The 26,379-nt window shown below is 47.7% G+C and overlaps 11 protein-coding genes across 11 annotated transcripts; 5 read left to right on the top strand and 6 right to left on the bottom strand.

The window, feature by feature from the left end:
• Nucleotides 1-499: 499 nt before the first annotated feature.
• MGYG_06345 (hypothetical protein) lies at nucleotides 500-1,814 on the bottom strand (the record flags this gene model as incomplete). The annotated part of the gene is made up of 7 exons (XM_003171754.1): nucleotides 500-609; nucleotides 667-1,014; nucleotides 1,184-1,198; nucleotides 1,287-1,300; nucleotides 1,410-1,444; nucleotides 1,502-1,521; nucleotides 1,778-1,814. The coding sequence occupies 7 exons, from the start codon at nucleotides 1,812-1,814 to the stop codon at nucleotides 500-502; spliced, it is 579 nt and encodes a 192-aa protein (XP_003171802.1).
• Nucleotides 1,815-3,784: 1,970 nt separating this feature from the next.
• On the bottom strand, nucleotides 3,785-5,583 carry MGYG_06346 (WD domain-containing protein; the record flags this gene model as incomplete). The annotated part of the gene is made up of 2 exons (XM_003171755.1): nucleotides 3,785-5,369; nucleotides 5,435-5,583. 2 exons carry the CDS (start codon nucleotides 5,581-5,583, stop codon nucleotides 3,785-3,787), a joined length of 1,734 nt encoding a protein of 577 aa, XP_003171803.1.
• A 302-nt stretch (nucleotides 5,584-5,885) lies between these two features.
• MGYG_06347 (hypothetical protein) lies at nucleotides 5,886-8,024 on the top strand (the record flags this gene model as incomplete). Its single annotated transcript, XM_003171756.1, has 1 exon — nucleotides 5,886-8,024. The coding sequence occupies one exon, from the start codon at nucleotides 5,886-5,888 to the stop codon at nucleotides 8,022-8,024; it is 2,139 nt and encodes a 712-aa protein (XP_003171804.1).
• A 327-nt stretch (nucleotides 8,025-8,351) lies between these two features.
• MGYG_06348 (peroxisomal membrane protein PEX16) lies at nucleotides 8,352-9,686 on the top strand (the record flags this gene model as incomplete). Its single annotated transcript, XM_003171757.1, has 4 exons — nucleotides 8,352-8,490; nucleotides 8,556-8,591; nucleotides 8,662-9,505; nucleotides 9,563-9,686. 4 exons carry the CDS (start codon nucleotides 8,352-8,354, stop codon nucleotides 9,684-9,686), a joined length of 1,143 nt encoding a protein of 380 aa, XP_003171805.1.
• A 263-nt stretch (nucleotides 9,687-9,949) lies between these two features.
• Nucleotides 9,950-11,038, bottom strand: MGYG_06349 (ribonuclease H2 subunit A; the record flags this gene model as incomplete). Its single annotated transcript, XM_003171758.1, has 1 exon — nucleotides 9,950-11,038. One exon carries the CDS (start codon nucleotides 11,036-11,038, stop codon nucleotides 9,950-9,952), a length of 1,089 nt encoding a protein of 362 aa, XP_003171806.1.
• Nucleotides 11,039-11,412: 374 nt separating this feature from the next.
• On the top strand, nucleotides 11,413-13,637 carry MGYG_06350 (cupin domain-containing protein; the record flags this gene model as incomplete). Its single annotated transcript, XM_003171759.1, has 6 exons — nucleotides 11,413-11,480; nucleotides 11,541-11,695; nucleotides 11,783-12,649; nucleotides 12,735-13,031; nucleotides 13,092-13,340; nucleotides 13,426-13,637. 6 exons carry the CDS (start codon nucleotides 11,413-11,415, stop codon nucleotides 13,635-13,637), a joined length of 1,848 nt encoding a protein of 615 aa, XP_003171807.1.
• A 396-nt stretch (nucleotides 13,638-14,033) lies between these two features.
• MGYG_06351 (tubulin folding cofactor B) lies at nucleotides 14,034-15,060 on the bottom strand (the record flags this gene model as incomplete). Its single annotated transcript, XM_003171760.1, has 3 exons — nucleotides 14,034-14,359; nucleotides 14,422-14,641; nucleotides 14,791-15,060. The coding sequence occupies 3 exons, from the start codon at nucleotides 15,058-15,060 to the stop codon at nucleotides 14,034-14,036; spliced, it is 816 nt and encodes a 271-aa protein (XP_003171808.1).
• Nucleotides 15,061-15,333: 273 nt separating this feature from the next.
• On the top strand, nucleotides 15,334-16,241 carry MGYG_06352 (tRNA (uracil-5-)-methyltransferase TRM9; the record flags this gene model as incomplete). The annotated part of the gene is made up of 3 exons (XM_003171761.1): nucleotides 15,334-15,423; nucleotides 15,476-15,600; nucleotides 15,668-16,241. 3 exons carry the CDS (start codon nucleotides 15,334-15,336, stop codon nucleotides 16,239-16,241), a joined length of 789 nt encoding a protein of 262 aa, XP_003171809.1.
• A 782-nt stretch (nucleotides 16,242-17,023) lies between these two features.
• MGYG_06353 (MYB DNA-binding domain-containing protein) lies at nucleotides 17,024-17,998 on the bottom strand (the record flags this gene model as incomplete). Its single annotated transcript, XM_003171762.1, has 2 exons — nucleotides 17,024-17,411; nucleotides 17,469-17,998. The coding sequence occupies 2 exons, from the start codon at nucleotides 17,996-17,998 to the stop codon at nucleotides 17,024-17,026; spliced, it is 918 nt and encodes a 305-aa protein (XP_003171810.1).
• A 2,452-nt stretch (nucleotides 17,999-20,450) lies between these two features.
• On the bottom strand, nucleotides 20,451-21,905 carry MGYG_06354 (hypothetical protein; the record flags this gene model as incomplete). The annotated part of the gene is made up of 7 exons (XM_003171763.1): nucleotides 20,451-20,479; nucleotides 20,543-20,589; nucleotides 20,859-20,950; nucleotides 20,987-21,000; nucleotides 21,086-21,114; nucleotides 21,421-21,580; nucleotides 21,848-21,905. 7 exons carry the CDS (start codon nucleotides 21,903-21,905, stop codon nucleotides 20,451-20,453), a joined length of 429 nt encoding a protein of 142 aa, XP_003171811.1.
• Nucleotides 21,906-22,444: 539 nt separating this feature from the next.
• Nucleotides 22,445-23,043, top strand: MGYG_06355 (hypothetical protein; the record flags this gene model as incomplete). The annotated part of the gene is made up of 2 exons (XM_003171764.1): nucleotides 22,445-22,708; nucleotides 22,876-23,043. 2 exons carry the CDS (start codon nucleotides 22,445-22,447, stop codon nucleotides 23,041-23,043), a joined length of 432 nt encoding a protein of 143 aa, XP_003171812.1.
• Between the last annotated feature and the right edge of the window lie 3,336 nt (nucleotides 23,044-26,379).

Raw genomic sequence — 26,379 nt, forward strand, 5'->3', positions numbered from 1 at the left:
TTCTGTTCTTGGTTCACATATTTCCTCTCCTTCTTCCTCACACGCTTAAGCAAATCAGTCAATCTACTCCTTGCATTCATATTTTCATATCGTTCCATTCCTCTCTGTAACTGTCTCCTACACCTTGCTTGTTCTCCATTCAACGAAGCAACGGGTCTTGGGTCACGATGGGGAAACTGCTGAAATCGGGTTGTGCATTCACTCTGAGGCCATTCAAACATCTGAGGGGACTCTTCTTTCTTTAGCTTAATTGCGTAGACATGAGGTGAGGGCGAGGATAAAGGGGAGGTTGGCGATGGATGTATAAAGGGGCGCAGTTTGGTTCAATCACTGGGAAACGAGCTCAAATTCTTTTTTGTGTTTTTTAAAGTTCAGATTATTTTCAAATGCCGGGGGATGGTAGGTGTGCATGGATGCGGATGCGGGTTGTGCCATAAAAAAGTATTTATCCCCTTCTCCACGACATTTTTTTTACGGGGGTGTGTGCTGGGTTGGTCGTTTAGTTGGGACAAGCGGCCTGGACGTGACCGGCCTGCTTGCACTTGTAGCAGACACGCTCACCCTTGGCCTCAGTTGGGCAGTCTCTTGAGACGTGGCCAACTTCACCGCCTGGAGGGAGTTAGCAGTGGCACAGATGGATGTTCTGTATGGCAGGGAAAAACGTACAGTTGTAGCATTTCTGTCCTTGGGTGCAGTCACGGGCCATATGGCCGTATCCGCCGCAGGAGTAGCAGGTCTGCGAGCGGCCACCGTAGCTGCCGCCGCCGTACGAGCCGCTGCCGCTGTTGCCGTAGCCGCCGCCGTATCCGGAGCCGCCTTGCTGACTGCAATTACGAGCAATGTGGCCGACCTGGCCGCACTTGTAGCATTCCTGGCCACCAGATCCGCCAGAATAGCCGCCGCCGGAGTAGTTGTTGTCGCCGGAACCGCTGGATGGGCATTCACGGGAGATGTGACCGGTCATACCGCATCGGTAGCAAGACTTCTCCTTGGGAGGCTGGGTACACTCACGACCTAGACAAGAAAGAAAAAGAAATGGAGTCAGCTACAGAGAGATTTAAAACACACATAACGAATCCTTCCTTTTTTTTTTTGCGTTGCTTGAACACTCTCCTGCTCTCTCCAAAGCCTCTCTCCCCTTCACGTCTACATCTGCTCTCCGAGTGCAATGTCAAAAACTCACTGACGTGTCCCTGTCCTATAAACGTAGAAGAAAAAATTAAGATCTGCATACTTCCATGATGGTTGAAAAAAAATTCGCAAGTTGCATATTCCTCATGACATACCACCGCAGTTGTAACTGTATAGAACCAAGAATCTAGATTTTAGCAAGCGTTCCTCTTTTCGTTTTTCATATGTTTTGGTTTTTCTCTGGGAATGAATGGAGACGTGATATTTCTCTAGCATACCATGTGGGAGTTCCCTTCTTGGGGCAATCTCGTGCCTATCAGGGAGGAATTAATGTTATCCCACGGAGAGACGAAGAACGTGGCATATTAACCTGATGAGAGGATTCGCCACCTAGACGGTTCTGTTAGTAAAAGCGCACAGTAGAATGGAGAGGGAAAAGATGCGGTGAAAAAAATAAAATAACAAAATAGGAAAAAAAAATGAAAATGCATCCCAACAAGAGGTAAAATGGCAGGAAGAAGAGCAGCATAACAGTGCAATCTCATGCGCAGAGGCAATTGATATATCCTGCTATACCAGTCCATCGTCCGTCCATTCCATCACTCCACGGGAGAGAGTTGAGGTAGAAATTAGAGGCGCAACCCACAGTTGAAGCATCCACGACCGCTAGATTGGTATTCCATCTTGAATCAAGGCTGGCTCTTCCTTTTTTTTCCTTCTTTAAGTGCTTCCTTTTTGCTTTAACCCGGACTTGACGGAGGGTTGTGGTCTTTCCCTTTGCTTTCAGTGTCTTCCTTGATTTTGAAGAAGAGAATTCGTAAGAGAGAGATTCTTTTTCTAGAACAAGAAAAAGAAGACGATGATGATCAGTCTGAGATAGAAGAAAAGAAAACACGAAGATGAGAGAAATGAATATATTCTTTCTGGATTGTGTGTTGTTTGTGTGTGGGAGAAACTCGACGGCAGAGGAACAAGTCGAAGGCGGCTTTTCTCCCATGCGGCCCTAAAAGAGGAAGAAAAAAAAAAAAAAAAAAAAAGAGGGGGAGGCAAAAAAAAAGAACCGGGTTCGATAGACACACCAAAACGGAGACGAAGGCAAGGGACGAGAGTGGTTGTTGTACTTACCTGGCAGACGCTGAGGATGATGAAGACGAAGACGACGACGAAGACGAAGAAGAAGCAAAAGAAGAAGAAGACGAAGTTTTTAAGAAGCTGAAGAAAAAAAAAGTTGCCCTTTTAGTTGATTTTTGCCTTCAGTTCCGTTTTGGGACAACAAGACGAAGGCGGTCTGGCCGGGCAGTTTATATATATATATAAACATATATAAACATATAAACGTATATAGAACAAAAGGGGGCAGCAAGACGAGGAGACGCAGAGGAGGAATATACACTTGACAAGGAGACGAGGAAGCAGAGAGGTCAGAGAAAAGGCGAGAAGGGCTCTGCAGACATACAGCTTCTCCCCCAGAAAGAGCGTGATACACAGACAACTCGCCTTCGAGCTATCTCCAGCATCACCAAACCGCACAAGCATCGGTAACCGAAGAAAAAAAGGAGAAGCCAGCTGTCCGTTCTCTCTGCTCCACCGGTAAAGCCACTGAAAACCGGGAAGAGGCACTCGTTTTTCATTTTCGCGTTTCTTTTCTTCTTTCTCCTCTCGCCGTCGTCTCCCAATCCCTGCCCACGCCCATCTTATAGATATATCTGTACAGAGTATACTCAAGGGCAAGGCGAGTGAGTGGCAAACACGGCTTGCATCATCTCCCCCCAGAGGCTGCGGACAGAAACGGAGAGGGCGGGAGGGAGACGGGGAAAGGAGAGGGTAGAGTGAGCTATCATGGCTCGACCCTTGCGGGATGTGCAAGAGAGGCAGGAAGAAGCAGGCTTCGCTTGAAAGGCTGGATTTCTCTCCCTTCCTCCCTTCTGCTTGACACCTGTTCGTCCAACGCCGAAAGAAAGAGGCAAAACAGCCTTCTCTTTTTATCCTAGCGGACAGTTGTCGGCAGGAGGGAAGAAAAAGAAGCCATGACCATGCTGCAGACACCGGCTGGTGAGTGACAGGTCATAAGGGGAGGCGTCGCCAGCGGCCGTGTTCATTAATCTCTTGCGTGGTTGGGGTGCAGGCGCAAACGCAGACGGGTCTCTTCCTCTGTAGTGTGCATGTATGTGTGCGATCTCAACGGGCTGTACGATCGATGAACCGTTCGGAGAATTTCTGGACGATCCGTTGCTTCTTATACGTATTCCTTTTTTCTTTTCTTCTTTGGTGGCTTGCTCTGGCTATCCCTGCTTCTTTTTTTTTTTCTATCAAGGTCGTTAGCTAGTTATTCGTACAAGGTCCTCAGGTTCCGATTGCCGCGAATCATGGATCAAACAAACGTCCAAATGTTCCTCAGGGTCCATGGCAGGCTTGGGGAGGGGACTCGGTGGTCGATTTCCCGCTATAGTTGGATGGGTGCATGTATTCCGTATGTAAATATACTTATGAGCTGCCCAATGCCCGCGTGAAGCCGGGCAAGATTGCAAGGATAGGTCTTGAGAGAAATATTACTCTCATTTAAATGTAGCCTAGGGCCATCATCGTCCCCAGATATCGCCCATTTGTATGTACAAGAAATGAAACAAGACTAGAGAGATGTGTTTGGCTTCGGCTATGTAAAGTCGTAGCAGCCGAGTAACTGTGTGCCTAGGCTGTGCTCACGGAGAACTACTACTTGTTCGTCGTCAAATTCGACGGGGCCCTTAATGCAGGAGAGTGTGACCTCGGAGGAAATGCCTTTGACCCCTTCCATGGCTGCAACTTGTCTCTTGACTGCCCGGGATAAGACGCTAAACGGGTTGGTTCTCGACCGCCGAGGTTCGGGACTCAGCTGGACGCTTCTATCCCCTATCAGTGCCGTTTTTGATGCTGCGCGAGACGATATCATCTCTTCAAGTTCCCAGATACGGATTTCGTCCCCTTTTGTGCTCACTGACACTGCTTTCCCTCGCGAGCTCACCTGCACACCAGACACCGCGGAGGTATGGCCCCAGAGCCGTCGGCCAGTCTTGATGGATAGGCTATCGGTAGTCGAGACAACCAGGTACATCGTCAGTGTGTTGTCAGCGTGAGATGCAAGAAGATAGGGATGTGAGTAGGAAAGTGATGTAGGTGGTTGGGTGTAGGAGAGTGAAGGGAAGGCCATGGGGGAACGATGGTCAGAGGATCCTGGCGTCGACATCATCTGCCTGGGCCGTTTAACCTGTGTATCCGCAGCTGGTTCAGACAGCTTGTTTCCAAGATACTGGCAATCCACGGTTGTTGCTAGTCGAGACGTCAGGTCTCCGCCATCTTTACTCCAGTAGAGTTCTTGTATTCCGACAGACCAGCCACAGCCGATGCGTGGGAAGGTATAGCTCACAGATGCAATAGCATGGGTAGATGTTGTCCGGACTGAAAGAGAAAATGGTGACTGTATGCTATTCGCGACAAGTGAGGCAATCAGCCGCATGGAATGTTTCCTCTTTGTCTTCTCATTTCCGCCTAGGTTCAGAAGTGGGGAATCATCATAGTAGAGTTGATAAAGATAAAGGACATTATCCTCTGATATGGCAAGTATGAAATCCTTGTGAGATGCCAGGGCCGTTATGGCTGCGTCTTCCGCTGCCGAATCTGAGTGGCGCAGCTGAAGTTCAAAGGTAGATCCTCCGTCAGGTAGCGATTCAAACGAATAAACCACCATGCCACCATTGCTAAAGCCTACCGTAACGCCAAAACAACCTTGTTTTAGGTTATTCGCCGTCACTGCAATCGCAGTAGGTACTCCAGGCCCTACATCACTAGACCATATGCCCGAATATGGTACAGTCGCAAGGCACGTTTTGGTATCTTTTATCGACCACGCACGGAGTCCATTCTCTATATCCGCCGTAAAAACAATACCATGTTCCAACTTCACCACGACGGGACTGACCGGACGCTGAGCCACTTCCACCTCTGTAACTCGACATGACCCTCTCGACCAATTGTGCTGGAGTCGATACTGGCCTTTCCAGTTCCTCTCCTCGCCTACTTGCGTCAACGGGCCATGGCTAAACCAGTTTGACACCTGAGGCGAGTAGTCAAGCGAGCCTTTGACTGTGCTTCCCTGTCTGATCTGTCGTATCCGTCTGGCTCTCGGCCATACCCAACGGGAGTAATACTTTCGCTTCCACAATTCCGAGTCTCCTGCAAGCGCGGCAAATCGTTGAGATACTCTATTTTGCACGCTGGTTAGATGCAGATCAAGGAGAGAGTAGACATTAAACGTCGATGTACTAACCTCTGGCACGTTATCAAGGATGGGATGGATAGAAAACTGAGGACGTGGAGAAGTAGCTCATCGCTAAGAGCTGAGAGCCGGTCAGGTAGCCGTGTGCGTTTTGAGGGCGGCTCATCCGGAGAATCTTCATATTCGCAGCGTTTCGGCATAGCTCAAGAGCCATCCGCAGCTGCACTAGGAGTAGCGATCACCTATGGCAGGCTCGAGGGTGAAAATGCAAGGATATTGTTCATCCCTCAAAACCTTTGTCTTTGACTTTCGGTTTTTGATAAGAGGCTCCCAATCTTATCTTATCTACGTTATTATGTAATCAGATCTGGCTTATCACACGTGAACACGCGTTCGCGTCTACCTACGCGTCGACGGAGCCGAGACAGACGGGGAGCATGTCGAGAAACGACATCAACATCTTGTGTTCAGTCAACATCCACGGAGCATATAAAATATATACATGGACTCGCTAGCACGATTGGCTGAAAGCCTCTCACAATGTCAACATCACTACAACGAGGCTCTCAAGCTTATGCAAGAGACATCAAAGGAACATGAATCAACAAAGCAAGAGCTGGAGGCGGTTTCTCAAAGACTGAAAGAGTACGATGACACGCGGGCACAGAATTTGGAACAGATCGAAACCATATCTAAGGAGAATCGTGATTTGAAGGATGCTGTCAACCAACTCAAGCAAGAACTCCGAGATCAAGATAGCGCTTACTTGCACGAGGATGACTCTACGTTTGAGAAGAGCCTCCTCGATAAGGCAAAAAAGCTCGACCCCGAGGATATTATATACCACTTTGAGTCCTCCCCAGGAATTGTGGACTATGATCTCTACTCTCGTATTGCCGGTTTTTATGGCGAACTTTACGCGGAAAATATCAATTTGATAAAGTCATTCTGCATACTACGTCGAAACCACAAGGCTTCTAAAGAGAAGCTAGTTAAGTGGAATCGACTTCTGGAGAAGGGAAATCTTGAAACCATCGTTAATGGAGAGATGGTGACTTTTAAAAGAGCTAATCTGGAACATGGAGACGTAACGGCCATCTCTGAGTCCCCGACCCTTACCCCGATACGGCGCTATATTCCCCAAGGGTCGGATAATCAGAAAACTCCCACTCATTCAGAAATTAGAGAACATCATTCTGACCCCGCATCTACTCAATCGCAAGACCTAAGGTATGATGAGCGTCGGCTTCCTCAAACCGACGAATCACCAGATACGCCAGTAGTTGTCAAAGAAAGGTCACTTCGCAGACCGCAAGTTTCGCCTCCCATCTACCGTGCCGTTAAGGTGGAAGAGAGTCCTACAGATGTCGGTACTGCTGAAAAGCCTTTCTATATCAAGAGCGAGCCAACGCCTAGCCCGTCGACCCAGATAACTGACATACCGCGTCATGAAGACCTTGAAAATCATGGGCTCGGACCTGTTTCCAGTCCTACACTTGACCCGATTGAGTCACCACTATCCAGGCCCAAGTTTACTGTCTTGCCAGATAGGCGTAGCCCTACACCGGAGCTTCAGGACGATCAATCGGAATTTGATGTAAACCAACAGGCGGAATCACCCTACAAAAAACGAGGAAGACAGGCCCTACGCTCGGTTGATATCAATGTGACTCCTATGTCTAAATCAAAAGGGTCCACAGAACCTCAATCAAAACGACGAAAACGTGATTTCTCAAGGGGAGCCCACGCCATTCCAAGCGTTGCTGAAGACGGCGAAGCAGAAGAATATTTAAAGGGCCGACGATCGCTACGTTCCTCTACAGCTGCAAATACCAAGAACTGCACGCCAGCTGCTAAAATGCGGCAGACACGGCTCCAAGATCTTTTGGAAACTAGTCATACACCAAGACCAATTTTACTTTCTACCCCCCAGACGGCCATAGCTAAGTCTAGCAAATTTGCAACCCCTAGAACGCCAAACAACAAGGTTGAGGTTGAGATGACACCATGTGTTCTGCAACCCAACCCTCCAGAACAAACACAGAGTTATGATATCATTCCTTCTTCACAGGACGTGGACGATGATGAGATACGCCCACAATCCAGCTGTCGTCATAGGCCTGTCAGTGAACTTGGCCTAGAACACTTCAAGCTTAATCCGAGCAGGAATCAAGGCCTAGACTACGCGTTCGATGAAGTTGTTCGAGATAAGAGTATGAGAAAACAGCTTCGCGGATGTCTAAGACATGAGTGTTGCGGCCCGGTATATCGCAGCATGGCTAAACATGAGCTTGGCGAAGAACCTCGTCCCTTAAGCAAATTGTCCCGCGCAGACCATGATCTCTTAAAGGGAGATCTAGGCATCAACTACGAGCAATTGCTAGAGGGCAAGTCGCCGATTGAGATCCGTGATATGCTGATTGAAGCTAAGGCCAGCGTCCTTTCAAATAAGTTCAGCAAGCATCGAAGTGCGCATGCCCCCGGGAGGTCACCTCCTGGGTATTGGAGAACAGACATGCCGAACACACAAGAAATTGAACTGGACCGGGCGACTGCAGAAAAGTTGGAGCGGGAGAAGGTTCTAGATAGATATAAGGAGGCATGCAAGGATAACGGCTATTGGAAGTTTGCGGATGAGTAGTAATAGTGGTATATCAGAAATAAAGTAGTTATCGCCCCATGGTGTCCATCACGTCCCATCCCATTCATAGCCAATTGCTTGATTCTAAAATGATTGATGTTAGCGTAAAGTTCCCATTAGTCATCAATTCCTGATCACGTGATATATTGAACGCCCCGAAGCGGCTGAGATATTCGATGCCGAGGCAAGTCGCAATTCCATCCCAAGCTTTTTGGTTCACAGCGTTTACAATGCAACGTACGAAGGAGAATTCACCACCCACCGGTTGCTAAGAAGTCGCAGCCTATCCGAAATCGATCTAATGAAGCGATTAAGATGAAGACAGCCATGAGTTTTCGAGACCAGATACCAGAGGTTCTCCAGCCTGCAAAACTGGTGGAGATGTACGAGGAGTTTGTCACCAAAAATGCTAGCTCAGTTGGCCAGGTTGAGTCGGCATTGCGATCCTTAACATATATCATACCTGGTAAGAGTGCTATTTTTACATGGCGGTTGTTGGATTGTGCTCTTCATACTAATGCGTTCCCATAGGGCGGTTTAGGGAAGCGGAGCTAGCCTCCGAATCGAGTGCGTGATTACCTAGCTTTACGATAATTAACCAGACTTCAGATAAATACTAATAGACACCTTGAAATAGTTCACTCGGGCGTCCAGCTACTCTCACTCTACCATGATTCTCTTGTGTCGCGCGTTATAGCTCGTCTCCCCCTTTCCCAGCCGCGGCCCACACCTTCTCCCCATACCCGATATACCAAATACTGGACCTTTCAATCACCTCTATACCACAAAGTTGCTCTAGCGCTACAGATGGTCAAATATACTGAGCTATTATGGGAGATGGCGGCACGCAGGAAGGGCGAGAAACTTCGATGGCGTGTCGTTGTTTTTATAGAAGCAGTGAAGGCTCTCTGCAGGTTAATATTATTGCGGTTAACAAACTCTAGGCCTATTGTCAGCCCGCCACTCCCAGAACGAGAGGTCGATCCGAGACAAGTAGAAGAGAATGATAGCGGTGACTTTAATGGCATGGAAACACCACCAAGTGAACCATCCGAAGCCATTGATTTAATCTGGACAATGCCTCGGACAGGAATGGCGTTGCCAAATCTGCCCGATGCAAATGATATCTCGGCGTACCTTACATCTAAAGTTTTAACTGCGGATGATGTTCGATCTCCTCAAACATTATTACACCGGATCTCTGGGATAGGGCAGCTGGCAGAGATCTTATACATTCTCCGGCCATTGATTTACGTAATCGCACTCCAGAGATATAGAGCCAAAAAGAAGAGCTGGACTCCTTGGCTTATTGGTTTTGGACTAGAATTTACTTGCCGTCAGCTTGCCAAAAAAGAGTTCCGTGACAGGGTAGCAGGAGGCCTTCGTGGCTTGTCGAAGCTGGAGAGAGAAGAACTCAGCAAGAGAGGTTGGGGCATGGGCTGGTGGCTTATGAGAGGTGCCTTCTACGAAAATGTTACGAAGTACGTATTTACTTGTTATCATTTCGAACTGAGTGAAGTGACTAATACTTCCAAAAGGTCATGGATAAAATCCATTACAAACTCCTTACGCGATAAACCCCTACTTGGTCTTGTTGGAAGTGTTATTGAAGACTACGAATACCTTTGGGACAACTACTATTTCTCCACGGCCACGATGTAAGAGCCAATATAATACATCCAAACACAATTCTTGTTTGTTGCTTAACAGTTCTTTCGTTTTGATATTCGAGTTCACGGGGGCAGCAAATCAGGCACGTTTTTTTCATGCAGAGCTCTAGGTTTACGGGTGGAATGCCCAGGGTATTTTATTATTGTTAATTGCACTTCCTTGTCTGAATATTTTTATTTCCCTTTGTCTATACGTCTCGAAGGCCATATGTATTCTATAATTATCCATTTGAATGATACTATTCACTCTAGCAACTAAAATATTTCCGCTTGTTTATGTCCATACCAGTCCCGCAATTCACTCGCTAGACCCTCGGCCTCAGACTTGGATGTGAAGTATTGCGTTACCAGCATTGTACTTTCGTCCTCTTCGACAGGCCAGTCAACCTTAACTCCAGATTTTATCTCCAAGAGCTCCTTTGACGTACCCCAACTAAATCGACACTCAATTCCCCAGCCAAACAATGGGTTCATGTCCTTTTTAAGCCATCCAATGCACTTGCCATCAGATGGATATCCGCTACCCCAACTTAACGTTTCCTCCTCTGCTGTCACTGCTTCGCCACCTCCTGATTCCAGAGACCTTTTCCTCTTCCTTTGATTGACCCAACTTTCATAGCATGCCTCCAAGGCAGCATCTCTTGTGACTTTGGCACATACACTCGCTGCACTGACACAAGGATATAATGAATCAGCCTTCTTAGCCACGGTGATTTTCAGACCTGGGAAAACTCGTAGCAGCCTGGCTTGGTGGGTTTCTGGTTTCCCAATTGTATCAACATAAACTTCCTTAACGTCTATGCCTTGGGTTTCAACAACGCCACGTATTATTTCAATAGTCGCATCCAGTGCCTGGGCATTGAGGTTATAAACAGCTGCCATAGAAGGCCGTAGCATCCCCGAAGATATATCACGAGCCGACATAACTTTGACAGCCCATCCGCAGGAGTTGTGTAGTGAGTGGCCTTGTGTGCACAGAGAACGCATAAGATTTGATCGGACTTCGGGAGTTAGCACCTTACTGTCGTCAAAGTGGTGCTCGTCTGCAAGTAATGAATTATGAAGATGAATAGGGAGATAAAATGCGCTGTAGACCATAGGACCTAAAACCGGGCCTCTACCCGCCTCGTCGATTCCTAGTACACATGGCGTGGGCTCTGCTTTCTCCGCTTCGGTAGAAGACTTCGCCGAGGGAGTGATATTGACCGGACACGGGGAATAATGGGAGTAAGATTCTCCAGCTAACAGCCTCGAATGGTCGACTGATGGGGGGACATATGTACCCTTTGAGTTGATGATCTCAGGAACTGGCTCATCTAGCAATTTATTCTGAGAGTCTTCCATTGAGAAGAGTACGCGATTCTGTAGTTTCCAGGTTGATTGTTTCCCCGGTTTGAGTAGTGGATGAAAAATTACAAATGATAGCTGACAAGCCGAAGTTCACCTCGGATGATGATAAGATTGATAAAGCGCGGTTGTTTTGGCGCGTCTTTTGGGTTTAGCGCCGCCTCTTTTTCGTGTTATCGCGAGTTGATCAAGGTCGCATAGCTTGGTGACAGCTACTCATGGGAGGGAGTTGAACAACAGACATAGTACGTCTGCTACAAGGACAGTCGCTTTTCGCTCAAAGATTTTATATACCTTATCTGACCGAACTGCCTCCTTCATCGACCCCGATTCGCACCGCCCGGGTTGTATTCAACACCGGAGCTGTGACAATGGCGGCGCGCAGACCCCCCGTCAAGAGTCGTGAGTTTGATTATTCAAACGTTGGGAAAGCCGGAAGGTAGTTCGTACATCTCTATTTTCGTTGAGTTTTATTACTGACGTGCATTGCATCTCGAAGGCGAACCGGAATCACACTCAAGGAAGGCAAACGTGACGAGCATGGCATGGAAGAGCTCGAGGGAATGTTCTCTTCCCCTGAGAAATCCCCTGCGAGAACAAACGGGTTTGGGAATGATGGATTGATGAATTCTGGGGAGATGGAGACAGGAGGAAGTAAGTACATGAGTTGCTTTTACAGGAAGCCATTCCTGCATTCTAGCATTCTCTACAGCATCAGCTTACGAGGATTGTAACTACCAGGCAGTAGTATTCCAGATCCATCAGACGTTTTATCAGCTAGGCGGGGAGGCCGAAACGCTTACCTTCCTCCACCGCGATCGCGCTCTCCAATGAAAACCCTTATGAGCGGGTCTCCTCGACGAACTCCCGGATTGCGTTCTTCTCCTCTACCACAAAGCGAATTCTCAAGCCCAACATCTGCACATGTGGCAGCAAAACGGACAATTAACCTAACTCACCCGCTCCCTCAAACGTCAAAATCTCCTTTGAAGCAAGCTCGATCTCAGTCCCACCCCGACTCAGAAGAGGAAGAGGAGGCGGAAGCGGAACAGGTGGAAGAGGAAGAGGAAGAGGAAGAGGAAGATACAGAACAAGAGGAGAGTGAAGTTGAAGAGGAGGCTCCTGAAATTATAGCTCACGATGCAGCAGATTTTTCTGATGACGCCAACCACCTAATCGAAGATGAGGCAGAGGATAATGAGTTTGTTGAACCCCCTGGTGATTACCACGAGGCTGCCACGCATGACGACGTAGATGCGGAATCATCTGGAGCAGAGGAGGACCAAGCTGAGGATTCGCCAGCACCAGTACTGAACACTTCAAGTAAAGGCAATAAACGGAAAGAACTGGACAAGGATGTCGAGAAAAGTGACGATAAATCCACAAGGAACCCTTCGGCTAAAAGACGTGGAAGGAAGCCGAAAGGCCAGCAGGAAGAGCGCGGTCAGGAGCCTAATACTGACGACGAGAACCCCCGACCAGCAAAGAAGGTAAAGAAGACTACTACTAAATCTAGTAATCTTCAAATGACTACCGAGCAGGAGAAAGATTTGCAAAATGTCGTGGAAAATATCACTAAAAACGACGGACCACTTAATAAGAAGCGCAGTTTTATATATTCTACGACGGGAGACTCCATCGGATGACACCGTTCGGCATACTCGCTCAGGTAGAATATCTGTCCGACCATTAGCCTACTGGCGCAATGAGAAGTGTGTTTACGGAACTGGTGACGCGGAAGTTGGCCAGAGGTTTCCGCTCTCTACAATCAAGGAGATCATACGAACGGAGGACCCTGATATCGATCAGTCAGGGAGGAAACGAAGTTCAAAAAAGAAATCAAAAAGTAAAAAGAAGGGAGGATATGAATCAGAAGATGAGCCAGATGAAAACACTGAGCCCTGGGAGACGCAAGAGGGCGTTTTTTATGGTCCCGTAAAGATATGGGACCCAGAACAACAAGCTGGAACCCAGGAGGAAGAAATGATGGGTAAGATCTATTCCCTATTTTATATCATTATTCTGGCACAATTAACTAACCCCCAATCAGACGTGGCCTATGCTCCTTCAGCGATTGAGACACATGAAGTCAAGGATTCTACATTCCGATTTGCGAAGATTCTCAGTACACCATTTCTCGGATCTGGTTTTGTGGAAATGCCTCCAAATGCTGTCAAGAAGCAGAAAAATTCAAAACGAATGCATATGGTTTTTTTCGTTTATTATGGTAGGATACGCGTCGATATTGCAGGTTTGCAATTCAGCGCCGGCAAGGGTTGTGTCTTCCAGGTACCTCGAGGTGAGCTACATACCCAAGCCCATACAAGAATTATGATAGTTTCCTACTTGTGGATGATTCTAACAATATACATTACATCTTTCAGGAAACAATTACAGCTTTGCAAATGAGTATAAAAAGCCAGCAGCCATATTTTTTACGCAGGGCTGCATACCCCTAGATGCGGATGGGAATGTTGATACCGGCGTTACTGCCCCACCACTACCAGAGGCACCTCCAGCTCAAACAAAAAATAACGCTGCTGAAAAGGGAGGTAAAAGGAGAGGTCGTCCGAAGCAGGGTACTAAAGCAGGATGATAGCGTATTGGTTTACGTACCTTTCCCGAACTTCTGCAGATACGCTACCCTATGCGAACCTTAATACCATATACTCAAGGCGTGAATAATTCCGTACAACTGATGTGTACTATGGATAACCCATTTGACACCATAGGGACGCCGCATTAATGCACATGGCGTTATGAAAGTGGCAAATGGCTTGTTAAGGACACTTTTCTATTGGATTCGTGTTGGCGCTGGCCGTTGATGATGTTATATGTGAAGCGCTTTGTGATTTTTCCAATTGTACCATTACTCGCTGTATCCGCAGTAACTTAATGCTCTATTTGATACCCATGGGTTAGGCTTGTTAAAGACCAGGTATGCAGGCATATATCACCTAGCCAAGCCCAAGTCTCACAAGAAAAACCGCGTTTAGATCTCTTCCATATCCTCGTCCAAATCCAACCCGAGGGGTGGGTAATCACCAACCTCAACTTTCTCTGGCTTAACAAAAACACCGCAGTTATTTGGGCAGGTGAAATACCTCTCCCCATTCACACTACCATCATTCTTTCCAGTCGGCTCATCAAGTTCAATACCCACCCATATCGGTGCCAAATCATCAGGTATTCCCTCAGAGTAAGTTTTGCTCAGGGGCGATGGGATGGCAGGGACAGGTCCAACAAACCTGATAGTTCCCCTACGGATATGTGGTGGGCTTGATGGGAGTATTATGGCCCGCGCAGAGACTTTAATTCCTGTGTATGGAAATATTTATGGTGAGAGACTCGAAAGGGTAATAGGTATAGACGGGAATTACCTTTAGTTTTGATTTCATTGGCGTCCTTCTGAACCTGTTCTCTCGCTTTTTCTTCGGGAGATGCCGCATTTGGATCAAAACGTCCAAGTTTCTGAGCTTTCTTCCATGCAAGAACACTGTTTGGCAGTGACTCGTAGGTTGAATCTGAGAGTTCGAACTTTTCAGTCATTGAGACATCAGTGTAATTTGGGCGCGCAGCCACGGGGCGCTGGTCATAGATCTGATAACTGTTAGAACATACTGACCCAGCAAGGACAAGCGTGATTACAAGCAATCACGGCAAAAAGTAAGAAATTGGAGAGAAAAGTGCCATTAATTTGGCTATTAATCAGCAAAGAAGCATCCAATGACACTTATATATATACACACCTCGATCTCACAGCCCTTTGCAATACCCCACTGACTTATAGTTTTCTCTTCACCATCCATCCATTGATGTTCGCGCCCTGGGAATTTTAACATCAACCGCTGACTACCCGGAGGGATCCCAGTCATGGTTTCAAGTTTGGCCTTGAGCTGTGCGACGGTCCATGACGGCGTTACTCGGCGCTCAGTTGCAAAGGACGGCTTCTCTGCCGGGGTGTCAGAAGCAACTGATATCAGCACTGACACGTCGGCCGGGGTAACAAGAGACTCCATCTCGACAGAGAAATATAAGAGAAGATCAACTAGTCAGAGGAATAATAGCTTTCCTTCAGGAGCTCTTAGACTAGGGAAAGTGCAAAACTGCTATCAAATAACAATCCACCCCTCAGTTCGTGGTACCGAATTAACGCAAAGTACCTTTGCCCTTAGGCGCAGCCGCGCGGATATCTCGCTAGTTATTATAACTACTTAACTTACGACCATCGGAAATCTCATTTTGCATGACAATTTTCTCTGCATACAGGACGCCCTGAGAATATGAATATGATGGCCAGCAGTAATGAATCCTACGAAGAAGAGCATGTCCACAAGGTCTACCAAGAAATTGCGCCGCATTTTTCATCAACGCGATACAAAGTATGTTCGCTTAGTTTTCTTCCATTACAACCTCTCTAACCCTGGATGATAGCCATGGCCAATTGTTGAGAGATTTTTGAAAGATATCCCCAGCGGCTCTGTCGGTTTAGATGTTGGATGTGGCAATGGGAAATACTTAAAAGTGAATTCTAATATATTCATCGTAGCCTCGGATAGGTGAGGGCTGCCGTTGTACTCAAACACCCTACCCCTCGTTTTACCCTGTACTGATATCCTAACATAGATCTGGGGCACTAACGAGGTTTGCAAAACAACATCAACCGCACTCGGCAATTATAGCAGACACTCTAAATCTGCCTCACCCTGACGGTTATTTTGATTTTGCAATTTCAATCGCAGTGATACACCATCTATCGCTCCCAGAGCGAAGAATAAGAGCCATAGCTGCAATCTTAAATACCCTAAGACTTCCAACTCCAGAGGATGCAACTGGGGGGAAGGTTCTTATCTACGTCTGGGCATTAGAGCAAAAGGATAGTAGACGTGGTTGGGATGCCGATCATGAACAAGATGTAATGGTACCATGGGTCTTGAAGACAAGTGAAGAGAAAAAGGCAAAGAATAAGCCAGCCAGAAACAAAAATAGGACTGAATCGGTTGAAACCGCTGCATGTGAAGCAGTTAAGGAGTCAACGGTAGAGAAGAAAGTGGAGCCGACCACCTACCTCAGGTACTACCATCTTTATCGGGAAGGCGAATTAGAAAGCAACATTGCCGCTGCAGGAGGAAGAGTTTTGGAGCATGGATATGAAAAAGATAATTGGTGGGCCATCGCATGCCCATCACCGCTGCCATAACATTGATCATAGATAAATAAAGAGGCATAGCATTGAGATGGGGCTGCTTGCACAATAATGTCTGTGTCCCGAGTTAGTCGCATAACAGGTTATCAGATCAGGTATCTGCATTCCTTATTTGCTATTTCTTAACTCATCAGAATAGCTAGTTTTGAAAAACGAAGGCCTTGGCTTTCTCATCCATCTGCTTCCCGAGGCATAAAGCTAAATCTTGGACGGTTTGATACAGTTCTATCTTCATCACTTACTGTTGTCAATGATCCAAATATTACAAATGTCACAGTTACGAAGGGGAGATTTTACCGTGGATAATACTTTGAAAGCTCCAAAACATGTATATCATTTACTTCTGCAGCAGGCCAAGTCCATATCACGTGATAACAAGTTAACTCCATTAACTAATTACCTAAGCAGAAGGGGAAAAGCGGCGAGGTTCACGCCCCAATCAGGAAATGTACCAAATGCAACATCTCGACGCTTCAACGACGCGCTTTTCATACGAAATCTGGCTGAAAGAGACGAGGACGCAAAACAAAGGTCAATAAATCGCCAAATAAACCATCCGACAGAGACATTAAAATACCACAATCATGAAATAATAAGAACTACACGTTCCTGGGGAAACAAATGACACATTAATAAAACAAGCCCCCGAAATCGAGCACCAACCAAAAAAAAAAAATCAAGTATATCCAGGATGCAATCCGTCCCGCCCAGACCCGCTATGCAGTCAGTCATCAATCGTTCGTATTGATTACGTCTAATGAGAGATTCGCCCCATTTTATATTCTCCTCTCATGCGGTCTGGGGTTTGTTCGATATGCCTCTAGTGTGGTAGGGCTCGGTGGGGATCGAGGGGGTGATGTTGTGTGGTGCATTCCAGCGGACGGGTGTGCTGTTGCGTACGCTGGAATGCCTGCTGTGAGCTCGGCAACGGAGGGAAGCTGAGTGACTTGTGTGGGATAGTTTGGACGGCCTGTGCCAATGGTTGGCTGGCTGGCCCTTCGGCCTCTCTGGGGTGGTGACGAGGCGACGTTGGAGAATGTGAATGGAGTCACTCCTGCTCGCTGAGCCATACCGCGCTCGCCGATCTGCCAGTGCATGGCTTCGGCTGCTCGCCATGGGATGGCCATCTCCTCGGCGATTTTAGCCCACATATCTGCTTTGAATCTATGCTCAGTCAGTATGCTGTGATGACTGAGAGGGGGTGGAGAAAGAAAGTCTTACCGTTCATATAAGCGGGCCAGTTTGTTCTTTTTATCCTCATCCCACTCACTCCTCCTCTCGAGGTAGTTTTGGTAATGGAGGCGGCAACTGATGGGGCTTCTATTTGGGAGTCTCTTGCTGATGTCTTCCCACTTCATGCCTTTTCCACGCAGTATGGTAATCAAGGCATCTTCATCGGCCGACCACTTCGACTGCTTCTTGATGCGGTCCTTTCCTGTGGGAGAATTCTTGCCACGCTTCGATGGAACTATCGATTGTTGTTGTTGCTGCTGCTGCTGGATGGAAATTTGGTCCTGTGGTGCTGGCTGGTATGACCACTCCTCAACTGATGAATTTGGGATGCCCATTTCGATAACTGGGGATGGGAAACCTTCGCTGTGCACTTTTCTGGTAGATGATGTATGGATGGTTGCTGATGTTATTGAATCCTGGAGCCTTATTGTATTCTTCTCCTCATCATCTGGAGTCCCCAGAAGCTTTGAAATATCCACCTTGCCTGTGACAATATATGGAACAATGCGCAAAACCATAATAGGTCTCGCCGCAGCTGTGGAAAGGCTTGAGTCAGCGCAAGGTTCAGATATAAAAAGGGTAAATGCGCAAGGTTGCTTGTGACGATGGGGTTTCTGGTGCCAAAGGAAAAACGATGATTCTTGGGACAAAACAAAAGCGTCAGACGTGGGAAGACGGCGGTTATTTATCCGCCTGAAAAACGTCCCTTGAGCTCTTCACCGACGATTTTTAAATGCACGGAAACCAAAAAGGGGAAAGAAGAGAAGTCTGGTGCAGATTTTATGCGTAGGTGCATATAGGGGTTATTGGGACTGGGATGATGCTGTGAGGTTCGGCCTCTTTCCTTTTGCTATATCCCACGTCCGCCTTTTGTCCCCCTCGTCGCGAATGATTGCACGTGTGTTTTGTACAACTTTGGACGAGAAGGGAGAAGGAGAAGGTTATAGCGATGAGAGGAAAAGGACTGGGAAGGAGGATGCCGACAAAATGTGAAACTAATAGTTGGTGGAGGCCAGTGGAAGGAGAAGAAAAGGCGACCTACCGCTTCCTATGCAACGTCCACAACTCGCTCGAGGAGCCCCAAGCAAGGATCAACCCGGGAGTATATCGGGACTCGATGTATTCTCCCCGGGTTCGGTAGCACACAATGGTCTATAGCTCAATCTGAATACCGGTTCGAGTGCTGATTTTCAGGCAGATGTAACTGCAGTTACTGAGAAGAGGTACAGCGTCGTCGAGGCGGTGGGGATGTTGGAATATGCAATGTTCCCAAAGCTGAATCCTGAAAGAAAAAGGGGGGCAAGACGATTGATGGTGTGAAAAAGAAGATGAAGGCGTCTCGACAAAAAAAATAAACAGTGGTGCGAAGGTATGGTCTTAGCAAGCGTCTGCGGTCGTGTACAGGGTATCCCGTACCAACGAGCAAAGTACGAACAGTCGGTCAAGTATACTGAGAATTTCTTCCACCTTTGCAAAAAAGGAAGAAGCCGCGAACCAAGACAATAGCGGGGAGCTGAGAACAGTCCTCAAGGGATTTTCTCCTTTCCCTATCACTTTATCTCCCGTTTCTATCCCTGCTGGATGGGACTTCACCGTGTTGAGGGAAAGTGGTAGCTGTCTGAAAATCCAAATCGGAGCTTTTGGCTGAGGAATGGCCGTGCTTTTGAAACTGGGCCTACCAAGCCAATGAGAAGGAGAGGAACCAACAACTGCAAGCAGCAAGGGGCGGTGATCAAGCTGTGACCAATTATGGGATATCTAACTCTTTGCCCAACCAAGCCTGAGACAGCGAGCAAACAGCATATCCTGACTGCTTTGGTCGAAAACGGGAGATTGCAAATGAGGCGCTGAGGGGGAATATTCCAGGCGATAAACACGATAAAACTAGACCAGAGGCAATGATGTTGAGGGTATCCTCTTTGTTAAGGGGAGGAGGGAGAAAAAGACAGAGCCGTGCTGTGAACTATTGGTCCGGTCTTAAAAGCAGCTGAAAAAAAAGGGGGGTGGAGGGGGCAAGAAGAATGGAGATTGATGAGCGACTGAAGATGTGATTGAAGTTGCAGTGCGCAGTTGAACCAACGCCACGAGGGTTATGTATGTCTTCTGGTTCCCTCCTGGGTATACTTATGGACTGACGGGTGCGTATGTGGCGTGCAGGAAGGACGAAACCGGGCGGGTGGAATGGAGGTTGAAAAACAAGGGGGAGATGAGGCTTCTGTTATATCTCTATTTTTAATGTGTTTCTTTTTGTAAACACTTCCCAGAAGCCTCTCCCAGCTTGACTCCATCTGCCTCCGGCTCTGACCAACCTCCGTTCTATATCTTGGTGTCTCCTCTTTAGCCGCCTGTCACGCTCGTTTTTCTTTTTTCTCCTTTCTTTTTCATCCCTCGTTCTTTTTTTGCAATTTTCATTTACATTTTTTGGAGCTTTAGCCCACCTGCATTACCCGGTGATCAGTACGGGGTATGATGATGATAATAGGGCACGTATTAACTCACAGATATTATATTCTTAATCGACTATCGCGCCAAAAGTATTATCTGCATTCCAACGGGTTTCAGACTGTTACTTTTTCTTTTTTGTATTTTTATTTTACAAAAAGAAAAAGACCAGCCAAAAAAGAATCGGTCAGTCAAATGGGAACCTGTCATTTCGCTTCTACCGTCATAGCCATTCCATCTCCTGCCCTGCCATTTTCTTTTTTATTTTTATCGAAATCATTATCCTTGTCTGCATCTACCTTCTTCTTGCGTGGCTCCACTGTCTTTTTGTACCTTCCTCTGCTGCTTGTACTTTTCTTTTCTTTTCTATATAACTAACCAACTAGTCTCCAGGTATAGTTAATAATGAAAAAAGAAAAGAAGAGAAAAACATCAGCAAGAAGAAGAAAAAAAAAAAAAGAAAAGAAACAAACCAGGAGCAAGATGCGTGGCCCAGCTCGTCCCACTCGTTTGGCTTTGCAGCTGGCTTCATCTTCCTCCTGCTGGCGTTGCTAGATCTACAAACTCAAACTTACGAGATTATAGACAGCAATATAGGAGGGCTCTCGGTATATACTTACTTGCATCTGCCCCGGCCCACGCTTGGTCCTTGCTGATAACGCCTACACTGCCAGCTATATCGCATTTTCCCCGTTCGTATTCCATAGGCTATTCGCTGACCCTCCTGTCTGTACATATGCCGCGCTGCCTCTTGTGGTTGTTGACTTTGTTTTTTGATACCACAAGGGGAGCAGCGCAGCCTAACGCAGGCATATGGGTCTTTCCGCCACCCCTCTCCCTGCGATTGCAATTATTCTGTGACCAACAGGCCAGCAGGAAAGGGGATAGTATTGGAGAAGTAATGGTATGACCGATAGCAGCTGCAAAGTTCCTTACTTTTTCTTCATGCCTGAAGTCCCCAGACGGGCGTCAGGCCCGATTATTGCGGCTCGGGAGCCACGGATATTACCATCACCGTGACTGCTAGTCTAGAGGGGGTTGAGAGAAGGAAGAGATGTACTTACTCCGTACGGGGTAACTAACATACAAACGAATGGTTCTGTTGATTACGGGGTTTGAAAACAGCGAATTCCAGCGGATCACTACCCGTGCTTCTCACTCACCTTCTTCAGAGTTACGGAGTACTTTGTTTCTATGACAAAACGTATGCTTAACCGATCTGGAGAACGGGGAGGAAGAAGAAACAAACGAACTGGCTAGGGAAAGAAAGGAACCGGTGTAGGCGGCACTGGTTCCGGTAAGCTGAAGCGGAGGGACAGCCTTGATCGGACAGGTGAAGCATTGCGTATAAATTTACTACTGGCTAGTTATCATATCGGGATCGATCCCGCCAGGAGCAGAGGGCCCCTTTGCCTCTCGCGACATATATGTGTATTGCATACACGTACTTTTATATACATCTTACACCGGGCCCAAACGAAGACTTTCAAAAACAAACCTGAATGGGGAATTAGCCGGCATCGACTTGTCAAAAAGCAAGGCAACCGCTCTGCCGGCTGTCGAGGATGGGAATTCTCCGGGGGACCGCACTCCTTCAAGCATGGCAAGATAGCTACCTATCTTCCAGACGACAGCTAGCCTGTTCGAAGATGGGATAACTATCCTGTTTCGTCCATCAGGATTAATTAAGTATATGAATGGACTCGCTTCATGGGGCATTTCCACCAATAAACCGCGAGGTCAGCCTGGCTACCGGGAACATGGATATTTTGCCTCCCTTCTTCCCCCTCCTCTAGCTCTACCCGTTTCTCTGCTCCGAGTGCAGAGATAATGACTCTATATACTCCGTACATATATATATCTACTAGTAGACGGAGGACACCTGCTAACAAACGAAGGTCATATATCTCTTGCAACTCGCTAACCAGGCGGACGTGCTCCGTAAGGGGGTGAAAGCGATGAACGAGCCCATGTGGACGGCATGGCTTAAAAAACCGTTACGATTTCAACTTTCGACGTGACCCTGGCCCCCCTTAGGGATCGAAAAGGCCTACGGACTACCTTTCCGGTACCCGGCGAACTCTGCTTGGGCATCAGGAGTGGCCAAGTACTATGGGGGTCACGATGCCAGCAGACACTGTCGGCCCCTGAACCATGCCGATACAAAGCTATTTTACCTTCTTTCTGTCCGTCTGACTGGTACTATGTATCACGATTGGGTTTCTTTCCTCTCGAGTTGTGTCCGTTGTTAGACATACAGGCTTATACAGTTACCTCGATGACATCAGTGGCCATGGTTGATATAACTTCTCCGTAAGCCTCCCCCCTTATTCCTTTTTCTGACTTCCCCAGCAAGTTCGTTCACTGCTTTTTAGTCTGATTTATACGGGGCAGCAGTTCTATCGGTCGGTAGTTCGATCTATGTCGCCTCCGCCGGCTTTCTCTTGAACTGCCGTTAGAACGAGCAAAAAGAAAAAGCGACAGAAGAACAGTCAGTAGTGGTCGTGCCCGATAGCCCATATATGGGTAAGGATAGCGATAGTGTAGCAAGGAGGACATGCGGCTTGGAAGCGTACCCTGTCAAGCAGGCTGCTTATCTCTCAACGACCAGCATTTTTATACGTCGAGGTAACTTCGCTTACGACCCGATGAAGGGTTTCCTGGAGTCCCCAGGTCCTCAGGGGAGGCCATCAATGGTCATCAAGGGTTTGCAGAACTCATGGATATACAGACAGCAACACATATATATCATATATCTACGTCCAGATAATATCTACAACATAAAGGTAGGCTCCAAGATGATATAACTAAGGAAACATCTAGCAAACACCTGGCTAATTGTGATGTGTTCCAAACAGAAGTGTGCGCCGGCATTGAGATCCCTGGACAGCAGTATCTGTAATATTGAACCCAGGTTTCTTTTTCTAGCCCGCGCTCAACTACTTACTCCAAGAAGGAAGAAGACGGGAAAAAAAGCAAAGGCTTAAAAAAAGAAAGAAAGAAGTGGAAAAAGGATGACATGCAAATGCTTAATATTATGCTTCCAGCCGGAGACTGCATCCTGTCTTCCCCGAGCAAATTACGCGAGCCAATCCACATCTGCGCGGACGAACTGGCTTAACTCAGTGTTTGGACTGTGGGGTAGAAGAGGACGGTCCTGCTGGTCGGTTTGTGATGCTCCGTTAGTTCGAGATGCCGACGATACGGAGCTTGCGTGGAAGCCGTCCGAGTCGAGCACCTTCGCTCCTCCCACTCACACTAAACAACTGGCCAATTTGTTAGCTCGTGTGCTAAACCACCGGGGACAACTCCTCTCTCTTCCCCAGGATCAGGGAGAGATCGCGATCGACTTGCGTTAGTCCCGTGGCGATGACGCTGTTCTGCAGAGACTCGCCCTCCAACGAGTCAGCCCAGTCGCAGATGAAATGGTACCAGCCAGCCAGAGAATTGGTAGATACACATACAAGCATGCATACGCCCAAACATCCAGACATACGTACATACAAGACATAACACAGCAGCGGCGTTCATGCATGCGTCCTCTCCCTTAGCCACCGACGGCCTCTTTTGGGTCATGCCCCTGTCCATGTCCCGTCTTGGACGGAGGATGGCATCCTGACGTCAAGCTCGCACACATTCTCTTCTATATATATATCTATGGAGGGGATATATCTATATCGAGAGTGATCATGCGGTGAAGAATTAGGTTGTTCAGGTGTTAAGGTTAAATTAAAGTGGAAGGCGAACTGGTCCATAAGAAGGCTAAAAATGGTGGGAAGAGAGAGCGAGAGACGCTGGGAAAGACCCAAGGCAGAAGAGGCAGAGAGAGGCAGAGGGAAGACCCGGCAGTTCTTCGTCGCCATGCCGTCTACGTGAGTTTAATTCTGCCGGCTGCTCGTGCTCGTATAATTAGACGTCTATCACGGACACCTTGCTTATTCTCGAGCGACTTGACAGAGGAGAGGCAGGCTCGCAAGGCAGGGCAGGGCAGGCAGGGCAGGGCAGGCAGGGCAGGGCAGAAGATGCCCGAGAGAAAGCCGAAAGCTCTCTCTCTTCCTCTACTACTCGGTACAGTCACGCTCTCCTGGTCCTTTTCTTTTCTTCTGCTTACCACCCCATGGACCAGCCAGCTATACTCTACACAAGCACCCAGAAGCCAGTAAGACGCCTGCGAAGATGAAGATCCTCTCCCTATACTCCGAACATGTAGGCAGAGACAGCAAGAGCACCAAGAGGCCGCTCATCCCATCCACAACCATCCACTCGTCATCCACAATCCTCCCGGAACAGCATCTCTTCCACTTGGCGCATGCACCTGCGTCTCCACAGGTTCTTTGCCCTGCTCTTCCCAACTTCTGGGAGAGTTTTCGGAAGAAAACTGTGAAATTTCGCTTCCCTGGGATCGAACCTTATAGCTGCCTGTCTGGCTGCTGCCTGCTTGGTCTGTTTTGCGTTGCTTTCACCCTCGTCCGCCCTGGCTCGGGTCCATCCGTTCATCTTTCTCGTCTTGTCTTGTGTATACTTCCGTATGAGCGGGTGAGGTGAGATATTTTTGGATCCTTACAGCCAAGTCGTATCTCACGATAACGAGCCATAGTTATACTTACTCATGGGCCAAGAGATGATGAGAGGCCAGTCAACGGCCAAGTGCTTGATCCTAGACAAGCAAGGGCCACTCTCCCTTCTCTGCCTGAAAGGGACTGGAAATGTGAGCAATGTCATGCAGATAACCGAAGCCCTAGGGCGTTCATTGGAGGATATACTATCCCAAAGGGTCGCTGACAACCGAACTGTCGGGTTTTTACTATAGTCGACGATAATCGTGTGACAGCGGTTGTCAGCTTTGTGTAAGGGGATGGCGGCACAGCGTTTATGTATGCGGATGGAATTGAGCTGCTCTACTTGCGACTGAGACTCCATGCAGCCGCCTTTATATTTGTCACACCGGCTACTTCGCCACTATGGATGGCGCCACGGGTGACCGCCGTTGGCTCTATACATCTAACCACCGATCAGACAGGTGTAACGACTATCCACAACTCGAACATGATGAAGAAGCACCCAACCGCCTGAATAAGATTCTGATGTGTCCGGTCTCCTGGAGCCTTCCGACCCAAGGGAATGATTTTCTGCATACTTCCGGTCAACCAACACCGTCTTTCGGGATTTCGACCCCTGAACGAGAGAAAGAAAGGATCGTAAAAAAACTCAATGGGCGGTGTGAGAAGGGGTTCCTTGCCCGCCAACGGCTTCTAGATTAAACTGAGTGTGCCTTGCTAGGTCAGAGGGCAGGCTGGAAGATCGATGCCATGCAAAAGGACAAGGCGGAAGAAACCATGAGTTATGCCTTCGTATACATGCCCCATGCATGCGATGAATTTTAACGGGATTTCCATGAAAGAAACAATGACAGAAGTCAAAGTATGGCAAAAAAGAAAAAGAAACAAGATATCAGGCACCCGGTACGCTGGACAAAGAACGGATTATACGATGCACAGGTTCCTCGCCCCTTCTTCACCATGCCATGGGCGGCCCAGGGCTCTGGTTAATCTAAATCCCGATAACTACCAGCAACAACCCCAGATTGCGTATCCGGAGCATGGGAGCAAAAAAGGCTATGTATGAATATATACTGCTGGAAGCACTTCCCCTTCGATAAGTACCGCACTCTCCCTTCATTCCAGCAGGAGTGAAAACTGTATATCCCTGTTTCTTATAAGCCAGCCAAGTCTCACCAATCGTAGGAGTATTCCAAAGCCCGAGGCTTCAGGGGCCATAGCAGAGATTATATAACTATATCTGCGCTGAAGGAGAAGAATCCATACGGAGTATGCCCAGGATGTATACCTGCGTCCAGCCGTCAAAACACCTACTGGGGTCCTTTCAGCTGGTCAAAACAACGAAAACGGGGTTGTTTTGTTTAATTCTCCAACAGAAACGAGGGTATTAAACTCCGTTTGTTGACTTTCCATTCTTTCCCTGGTTTCGTTTGTTTTTCTCTGGAGTTAACTTCTCCATGGATTACGTCTTATCTTACTTATACTGCCAGGCTAACAGTTTCAGTAGCCGGGACGAACCTAGGGGATGAAGAAGGGGAACCATGGTCAAGCTTGGGTTAATTACTACTATTATTATGTATTCTTCTCGAACATGGCCGAAGAAACCCAATCGACACCACAGAACTATACCTGGGTAGTCATGCGGCCCCCAAGGGCGGATAGTTTCGCATGAAGCTTAGAGAGCGAGGGAGGGAGGGAGGGGATGAGAGTGAGAGGGCGAAACGAGTTGTCCATCTCGTCTAGGTGGCTGCTCCTATATTCCGTACATATCGATGGTGCAAAGAACCAACAATCCTTTCAAACAGAGAATCCGATCTCCCTCCCGTTCTCTTCTCCAGCAAGGCCACCTGTTCGTCGCAGAAGTGCTCCGTTAGGACGGAGTCGACTCCTTGCCCGTC

The sequence above is a fragment of the Nannizzia gypsea genome, genomic scaffold, assembly GCF_000150975.2.
Source record: "Nannizzia gypsea CBS 118893 supercont1.5 genomic scaffold, whole genome shotgun sequence".
In the NCBI taxonomy this organism is placed as follows: Eukaryota; Fungi; Ascomycota; class Eurotiomycetes; order Onygenales; family Arthrodermataceae; genus Nannizzia; species Nannizzia gypsea.